General features: G+C 43.6%; 1 protein-coding gene across 1 annotated transcript in view; it reads right to left on the bottom strand.

Moving 5' to 3' along the window:
- Positions 1-3,130, bottom strand: part of fam189a1 (family with sequence similarity 189 member A1) — a 142,319-nt gene extending 139,189 nt beyond the window's left edge. The window contains exon 1 of the mRNA XM_060859332.1: positions 2,460-3,130. Within this exon, the coding sequence (XP_060715315.1) occupies positions 2,460-2,690 (231 nt within the window). The 5' untranslated portion in view covers positions 2,691-3,130. The remainder of the gene's footprint in view (positions 1-2,459) is intronic.
- Between the last annotated feature and the right edge of the window lie 6,303 nt (positions 3,131-9,433).

Here is a 9,433-nt window from a genome sequence, read left to right as displayed (position 1 = left end):
CACTGTATTCATTAATTATGCACGTAACTGTTTGCACACCACAGGTCCCAATCTGTCGAGCCCACTGAGTTGAAATATAAAGAACACGCCGGATGTTTTACCTTGAGAACCTGCGACACCTGGGAGTGACGATACCTCTGGATTACAATGACTGACATGTATTATACGTTATACAGTTACACAACCGCAACATAAACTACACAGCGGTCAGCCGTTTTAGCCGACTTTGGAGCTCTAGTTCCAATTCAACCGACGCCTCGGGTGCTGCTACGAAGCTGATTAGCTTTCAGATAAAATCAGACATTTTGTTTACGATATTTAAACACTGTTCATAGCTACTTATGATGCTAATTGATTTAAATGACTGGAGAGTGTCATTAATATAAACTTGTGGTCTGGACTTTAGCTGGAGCTACAGTCAGAGCTGCAATAAACAGTAAACTAATCCACACCTTCAGATTTAATCATGAGGTATAATTCTAATTAACTAGTAGTTCTCACACTCATTCATCTTCTACCGCTTATCCGAACTACCTCGGGTCACGGGGAGCCTGTGCCTATCTCAGGCGTCATCGGGCATCAAGGCAGGATACACCCTGGACGGAGTGCCAACCCATTGCAGGGCACACACACACTCTCATTCACTCACGCAATGACACACTACGGACAATTTTTCCAGAGATGCCAATCTACCTACCATGCATGTCTTTGGACCGGGGGAGGAAACCTGAGTACCCGGAGGAAACCCCCGAGGCACGGGGAGAACATGCAAACTCCACACACACAAGGTGGAGGCGGGAATCGAACCCCCGACCCTGGAGGTGTGAGGCGAATGTGCTAACCACTAAGCCACCGTCCCCCCACGAACAAGTAGTTGCTTTCCAAAAAAAACCACAAAAACAACTAAATAAACAAACGATAAAAGCCCAAGTGCACACTAGTAATGCTGCAGATGGAATGTACAATAATGGCCCTGATGTTGCACAAGCGTTCGTGCAAATAACAGCCAACTCGAAAAAAGTGGTAAAAAAAAAAAAAAAAAGTAATCTAAAGGAAAGTAAACATACAAATAATGTTATCCAGTTTAGAGCTGATAAAATGTGATCACGGTCTTATCTGCTTAAAGAAATGAAGGAATAAAGGAAGATGTTTCCTGATCTATTCACAAGGCCGGAGGATGCCGCTGGAACTAACTGGATTTGCATCACTTCCAGCCCTTTTTGACCTTCTTTGTCTTCCCGGAAACCCTCTGCATGTAGCAGATGTTGACCTTGGACATGACATGAAAACAAAAGTGCTAAACTACGGGCAGCGCCGCTGAGTTGTCAACATCCTGACAAAAAGTTTGACATAAAGATAGCGGTATATCAAAAACAGATCGTACAGTAGTGACTCCATGACGTCGTCTTAGCGTGTCCACAAAATACCTAAACACCTGCATACCTGATGTTTTGAAAAGATATAAACAAGCTGGACATCACGATGGCTTTCCATCTGCTTTTTTATTATTTTCCAGCAAACGTTGGCAGGTCACATCATCACTTCACCGTGGGCATTTAATTTATGGCAGGATTTCATAAAGCATGCAAGATCTCCTGCCAAACCACACGCAGACAACAATGCCAACTTAAAACCGAGCGCTGCTTGTTCGCTTTAATAAAACTCTGTCGTTGAGTGCAGTGTTTACAGATCTATAACAACGAGCTTACTTCCCAGTGTCCATATGAACAAAGCTGTTAGATGTTGGACAGACTTGCTTCTTTCACGCATCAAAAATATCTTAGTTATATCTCGAACATCTGAAGGTGGACAGAAGATGCTGAACAAAAAAAAAAAAACCCCGAGCAGATGAGAGGCCACTGCTTGTTGGGGCCCTAAGTTTCTAGGGAATACTTGATGTTTAGGGCCACATCTCTCTAGCATTTTCCAAATGACTAGAAAATAAAGAATGACAAAGAACAAGAAGTGATTACGCAGAACCGTGTTACAGTATGTTGGAGTTGATGTGATAAAACAATTAAATCTGGTGACAATACGCTAGATAACTATGATCAGTCTGAAGTGTGTTCCTTTCGTTGTTTTGTTTGTGTTCTTCAGTCATCTTTTTGTTCATATTTGACAGGGTTTGACTGCTCGGTCTTATACAGGATACAGAAGGAAAAATGATGTACGCTGTGTTTCCAGTAAAGTCCACTGGAACACATGCATCCAGCACAGTTGGACACCAAATCGTGATGGTCCACTGCACAGGTTAATTCGGAGAGAGTGGTTCAGTGATCAAGGCTTTGGGTTATTGATTAGAAGGTTGTGAGCTCAAATCCCAACAGTGTTAGGCACTTTAAAACTCACTCAAATGTGTCCTGTCTCGTCATCAGGGAAATGAGTAGGTAATATTGTTTAAAAAATAAAAATAAAAAAAAGGCAGGTGGAAACCCAAGTGGCAGTGAGATAAGACTTACCGAGAAGCCGGCCCAGAAAGGACAGGAATGCCTGACTCTGGGAGAGGTAGTAAGAGCCAAAGCGGCGAAGCTCACAGCCAAAATGAGACTCCCGAGCACCATTTGCGCCACACCGAGCGACAGCATGAGGCGAGTCCGTGTTCGGAGCTCCCTGAGCCGGGAAAGGCTGCGGGACAACGCCGCCGGACTCAGAGAACCTCCCGCTGCTCTCTGCATAGCGTTCACAGGCATGATCACAACGACAAAGGGATCAGGGTTCAACTCGCAAACTTCAATGCAGTACTTCCAAAATCTAGAATTCAGTTATCCAGGCGTATGAAGACCGGTGCGCAGCGTGACGCGAGTGCGCACGGAGCATCCTGGGCTCTCTCCGTAAACAAATCGGTGGGAGAAACGTTCTCCCTTCACGTTACACTGCTCCTCTGTGCTGTCTCACCGGGCTGCTCTTAACGTGTAAGAGAAGACGACGAAGAAGTATCTCCAAAGTAGGTTTTTTTTAGGAACGTTATCCGGAGAGGGAGTAAAAAAAAAAAAAAAAAAAAAATCGGACAATGTGCGCTTTAAGGACGCGACGCGCGCACTAAAGGTGATCCATCAAATCCGTGTCAGAGCCTCACGGTTCCCAAAGAGACCAATCGTCCTCCTTCCGTCACCATTGGTTGGAAGTGACAAATAACGTGATGGAAACAAAATGGGGGAAAAAAAGAGAAATGAAAAGGGAATTTAAGCGCTTTTTGGTGATGTGAGCTGGATGGTGTGTCCGCATCCGTCAGGTGATGCAGTATGTGTTAAAAGGCTGCATATGGCGCGTTTCTCTCTCTCTCTCTCTCTCTCTCTCTCTCTCTCTCACACACACACACACACACACACACACACACACACACCACAGCATTGGATTTGACACCAAGGACGCGAACACCATCTACTATCATCGTCAGTGACAGAAGGAAATCTGAATATCTGGCTTTTAATGCTCTTCATATTCAGCACATGGGCATTTTGGAGACGCTTCTGGGATGTAATTGCTCGTCTTGTGTCTAAAAGACATTGAGGACGGAAAGCTCATGTTTTTATTATTATTATTGTTATTATTTTTGGTTAACATTTTTGAGTGTGTATTAAACATGAGCCGCACTCAACACTGCTGTAGTAAAATAATAAGAATAATAATAATTTGTTATTATCATTTTTATGGCACGGAATGTCATGTTACAAATGATTTCCGTTTGACACGTATTTGTATCGTAAGACGTGTGAAAATATCTTCTAAAATATCCCCACCTAGAGGCCAAACGTGCGAACTGCACAATTGCGCTAATGCGGGATGTGACACGTTTTTCCACACAAAGCGTGAAAGGATCCAAGTATCGTGTTCAGATCATTGTGAGAGGAAACGTGAAACCAGCCACACAGTCAGAGAAATAAACCTTAAACCAAATCACTGGTGTACCATCAAGCTGACCTGTAATTCAGTTTGAGAGGATTGAAGGTTTAGTCAGTGGCCCTTAAGCTGCGGCTCCTCACCGTAAATTGTTCTTAGAGCTTTATCCGTACATGCTGAAGTTGCCACTGCAGCTATAAGGAGTAAAAACTACTGTATAGCTTGATACCTTTTTTCCCCTGGAGATTGTAAACAAGTTTAAGTACATTACACGTTTACCAGACGCGACTTACTGTACATTAACTCATTTTTTTTATACAGCTGAGCAACTGAGAGTTAGGGGCCTTGCTCAGGGGCCCAACAGCGGCACCTTGGTGGACCTGGGATTGAACTCACAACCTTTCGATTGGTAGCCCAACACCTTAGAGCACTAGGCTACCACATGCCCTTCTGATGACAGATTTCAGTCAGCTCCAGAATTATTGGCACTTTACTCGTATACTGAGAAGTGTGTTTGTCTTTTGGGATGTAAACAGTTTGCTAGCACTAGCACCAGCACTGCGCTATCAGGGAACTCTAACTTTTATCCTCTATTCGCTGCATTCTGTCCCTCCTGTCCTGCTCCAGTTAAGAAAGTGACCCAGCAACGCACCGAGGTGGAGGTACAGTAGATGGGGAGGAAATGGATGTGCTGTGAGATTTGTCACTGTGCTTCGTTGCCAGGAGTGAGGTGATTTAACACACTTCAGACTCTCCCGTTGTCACTAAACGCTTCACTTTACCACTGCTTCGGGAAGGAACGCAGTCGTATCACAGGAAAACAAAATCCATATGAAATGTAGGCAGAGAGAGAGAGAGAGAAAGAGAGCAAGACAGACAGAGCAGGCTTCACGTCTATTATGAAAGGCATCGGAATTATGGACAGAGAGAAAGATACGCTACATTAATATGAAATATAGGAACAGCTGGAGACGGACGCGCTGAAAAAAGCAGACGAAATCTCTCTGCCGTACGTTAAACAAATATCTTCTGTTTTCCCTCCTGGTTGTAGAACCCATCCATTAAGTGTGTTCTTATCAGAAAGGGTTTCAAACAGAACATAGAGAACCAACCGAAGAACACTGATAAGGAAGAATCCTAACTAGGAGACTATCTGTAATACACTTAGCTCCTTCTCTGTTCTATTGTTGTACTTTAACAGACGGTTTTCAATAGAAATGGGTATAAAAAGAATTATTAAGAAAATAAGAACCCTGTACCAAGTACCAGTAGAATTTAGCGAAGTATTTAAAGGTGGGGTCTCCGTTGTTTGAAAGCCAATGTTGACATTTGAAATCACCAAAACAAACACACCCCTAACCCAAATGGGTGTCACCCCTGTTTTGATAGCTCCGCCCCACTCATACATACGTAACCCAGGCTGCTATTATGGCGGAACCTGTTGGGGCGGCTGACCGAGGGGATATTTTTATCAGTAAATGAACACAATGAGTAATACTATGGTAATACAAATGTGTTTTTGTAGTACTGTGTGTTTAACGTGAAAGGTTTATCTCCGTTTCACGCGGAAGACGTTCAGTTCTCTCCAGCGCTGGAAAGCTGATCCTATATTAACACGTCCTACTTCTTACCTTATCGTAAGCCTTTCTTCTCTTTCTTTCTTTGTTTTTATCCTCCATGTCAATGTTAAAACCACTTCCTGCTAATGTCACACATGCGCACTGAACACTCTCTCCGCCCATATTGACAAGACACGCCCCTTTCTGCTCATTGGCTACACGTTAGTTTCGTTTTCGTTTTGGTTGGCGGCCCAACGCAGTTTTCTGAAGCATTTCTCAAACAACGGAGACCGCACCTTTAAGACCTGACAGGACTTTAAAAAAAGGAGCAGCGGTTTAGATTTGGTGTCTTTAAGAGTTCATAATCTTTGGTGTCTTTTAGAGTCCAAAAATCTTTCTACTTAGAAGCAAAAACTCAAAAAAAAAAAAAACAAAAAAACAATTTTTTTAAGAGTTAATGGCCAGAGGAAGAGAGTGGATTTTTATTATTTTATTTGTATTGTTGTTGTTTCCAACACAATATAAATTTATCTTAAAAGTTCGATTTAGCTTACAGGTTTTTAAACAAATGCTAACATCTGGCTAATGTTCTAATTGTATTATAATACAGTTGCGTGAAGTTTGGCACAAATGATATACGACGAAATGCGCAGAAACTGAAGCGAGATATTTTTGTGTGCTGTACCTGCTGATTTTATGCTAATACAAAGAACCTTTATATGAAACGCTTTGTGTTCGGTGCTAACATTGGAGTAAAGGCTAACATCTGACTCTTATTGGACAAGTCAAACATTTTCATTTGTTTACTCTAAAATAAGCAAACCTTGAAGGAACGTGGATGAGAAATCAAGCTTTTTTTTTCTCAAAGACTTTCAAGCATGTGTGTGGAAGCAATAACACGACACATAAAGAGAAATAGGGGAGCACGGTGGCTTAGTGGTTAGCACGTTCGCCTCACACCTCCAGGTTCGATTCCCGCCTCCGCCTTGTGTGTGTGGAGTTTGCATGTTCTCCCCGTGCCTCGGGGGTTTCCTCCGGGTACTCCGGTTTCCTCCCCCGGTCCAAAGACATGCATGGTAGGTTGATTGGCATCTCCGGAAAATTGTCCCTAGTGTGTGAGTGAATGAGAGTGTGTGTGTGTGCCCTGCGATGGGTTGGCACTCCGTCCAGGGTGTATCCTGCCTTGATGCCCGATGACGCCTGAGATAGGCACAGGCTCCCCGTGACCCGAGGTAGTTCGGATAAGCGGTAGAAAATGAATGAATGAATAAAGAGAAATAAAAACACAGCATCTTTCCGGTTCCCTGTGACTCATTTTATAGGCTGGGGTTGAATAGAGCGAAACAGACACAAAGCTTAAATAACGTTAAGTCATAAATGCATCATGATGTGGACAGAGATGATGAGCTAAGCAAAGCCTAGCAGATCATGAATGTTTGAGCTGATGGATCTTACTGATCTTCTCCTGCTGTTTACCGTCGTAATAAATTGCATTAAAAAGGGCTCAGAGTGAAGGACAGAGGCAGTGTCGAGGTGAACGGATTTCAGCGTCTCTGCTCTTCTTTAAATACAGAATTGCAACAATAAGTTCTGTAATATAACGTTACGCCTTCGAGGCTCAACGTAGGCCTCAGATAAGGCGCATAATTCATATTTTAATTAATAGCGATGTGGAATTGAGCCTCGGAGGGCAGTGGGGCGCGATTCATCAGGCTTATCTACAGACTGAGAGATGTTGCATGCATAATTCTGCAATGTCTGTTTCTTTCCCTCTTTCTCTCAGACAGACGCTCCCACAGGTTGTAAGGCTTGAATGCCAGTGCAGTTGGCAGACGAGCATCCACTGCTGATCGAATGAGTCAGCACACACACACACACACACACACACACTCCATCATTTCTCACACAAGCTAAGATTTAACACCCACGCTGTGGAAAATTAAAGTACAGCTGATTCTTTTCCCTGAGCCGTTTCTCTGGCTGCCAGTTCAGAGTTGACACAGATTTGATTCTAGATGGCGAGATTTCTGAGCACATGAACACTTGTTGGAAAAAATGTATAGCTTGTTGAGATTGAAATAACTTTGGACTTTTATTTGGTAGACACACTTCTCCAAAGAAACTTACATTTTGAGCTACTGAGTAATTGAGGCTTAAGGGCCTTGCTTAGGGGTCCAGCAGTGGCATCTTGGTAGACCTGGGATTTGAACTCACAACCTTCTGATCAGTAGTCCAACACCTTAATCCTAAACTCCCACATCCCTGATTGAATCGTCTTAGACTTGGGCTTGGCTTGGCGTCTACAGTTTGGGACTCCAGTCTCAACTCTACGGCTTGGGACTTTCTTCTCTACCAGGAGATGACAGGTGTGGCACTGTAGCACTGGCATGTCAGCTCTTACCCCGTGGTTAGAAGCTTTTGCCCCAGTAGCTTAGGATGTTGGTCTGAATTTGAACTCACCTGTCAAATGCTATTAAAGCTGGTGTGAAATATACTGTAGGCCGTTAGAGCTCAGGTGTAAATCCTTATGTTGGGTTGAGTAGCTCATGGTTATTCATTAATTGTGACACTATATAAGCTGTTTGTCTTTGACCTCAATGGAAAGTTTCTTTTTTTTGCTCGGTGATTACTTCCCTGAACCGTATCGGCCTATTTTCTGACTTTTAAACGCGGACCTCGCATTTTGTCGCGACTTAGCCAAAGCCCTCAGGGTACGTGTTAGACGTGTGCGTTCTGAGTGATGCTGTACGCTACAGGCTACGACGGCGGCCGTCTAGACGTGCGCCGAGGTCAGGAAGAGGTCGTCGTTTTAGCCGTCAGTCAGAATATGTTGCTCGCGCAAGCAGACATGTTAACCTGCGCTCTCATGCACCGGCTCTATAGTGAACCTCTTGGCTGGTGCAAAGCCCGAAGCAGCACATTACAGGGTAAAAGCCAATTGAGGATTAAACCCGGGCTTAGAGAGGGATTATAGTAATGGAACAGTGGGTCTGTAATCACAACTGGAGCACTGAGGTGAAAACATACAGCCTAGACTCACAGCAAGAAATGTGTACAGTGTATGTGGAGTTTCTGGGAGGTAAACGGCAGACAAATAAAATATTAATCGTAATAATTAATAACCAAAGACACGCTCAGAATGACTGGGACACATGAAAGAAGAAATCATTTTCATTTTAGAACTCATTTCTATTATTTCTATAATCGAAAATAACAAACAATTTAAAAACAATCTTAAACCACAACAGGTCAGATGGAGGCTCGACTCTTTCTATTATTACTTTTATCTGTAAACTTTTATCAACATAATTTGATAAAACGTGATTTCTACTGGGGGAAAACGGTGGCTTAGTGGTTAGCACGTTCGCCTCACACCTCCAGGGTTGGGGGTTCGATTCCCGCCTCCACCTTGTGTGTGTGGAGTTTGCATGTTCTCCCCGTGCCTCGGGGGTTTCCTCCGGGTACTCCGGTTTCCTCCCTCGGTCCAAAGACATGCATGGTAGGTTGATTGGCATCTGGAAAATTGTCCGTAGTGTGTGATTGCGTGAGTGAATGAGAGTGTGTGTGTGTGCCGTGCGATGGGTTGGCACTCCGTCCAGGGTGTATCCTGCCTTGATGCCCGATGACGCCTGAGATAGGCACAGGCTCCCCGTGACCCGAGGTAGTTCGGATAAGCGGTAGAAGATGAGTGAGTGAGTGATTTCTACTGAACGTTGGTGATGTAGATAAATCACCACTTATTATTATCATTTCTCTCTGTTGTATAAACACAGAACTTGGCTGTCTACTTTCTTCACCTGCATAGACAAAAACCTCCTTAGTCCTTAAATCTTTTCTTAATTTGCTCGTTCGATTTCTCGAGGACGGCTTTTCAGGAACGCGCGACAGGGACGACGAATCGTTTTTCCATTAGCGCCGTTTGATTCTTAGAAATTTTAGACTTGAATCCTAATTAACGAACCTGGAACCAGGAACGGATCGATGAAGACGGATACAAAGAGGCTGGTAAACTCTATCAATCTTGCTGTCGCAGA

The sequence above is a fragment of the Tachysurus vachellii genome, chromosome 23 (assembly GCF_030014155.1).
Source record: "Tachysurus vachellii isolate PV-2020 chromosome 23, HZAU_Pvac_v1, whole genome shotgun sequence".
Classification (NCBI taxonomy): domain Eukaryota; kingdom Metazoa; phylum Chordata; class Actinopteri; order Siluriformes; family Bagridae; genus Tachysurus; species Tachysurus vachellii.
Note: the sequence above shows the minus strand (reverse complement) of the source record. Positions and strands in the feature narration are given on the sequence as shown.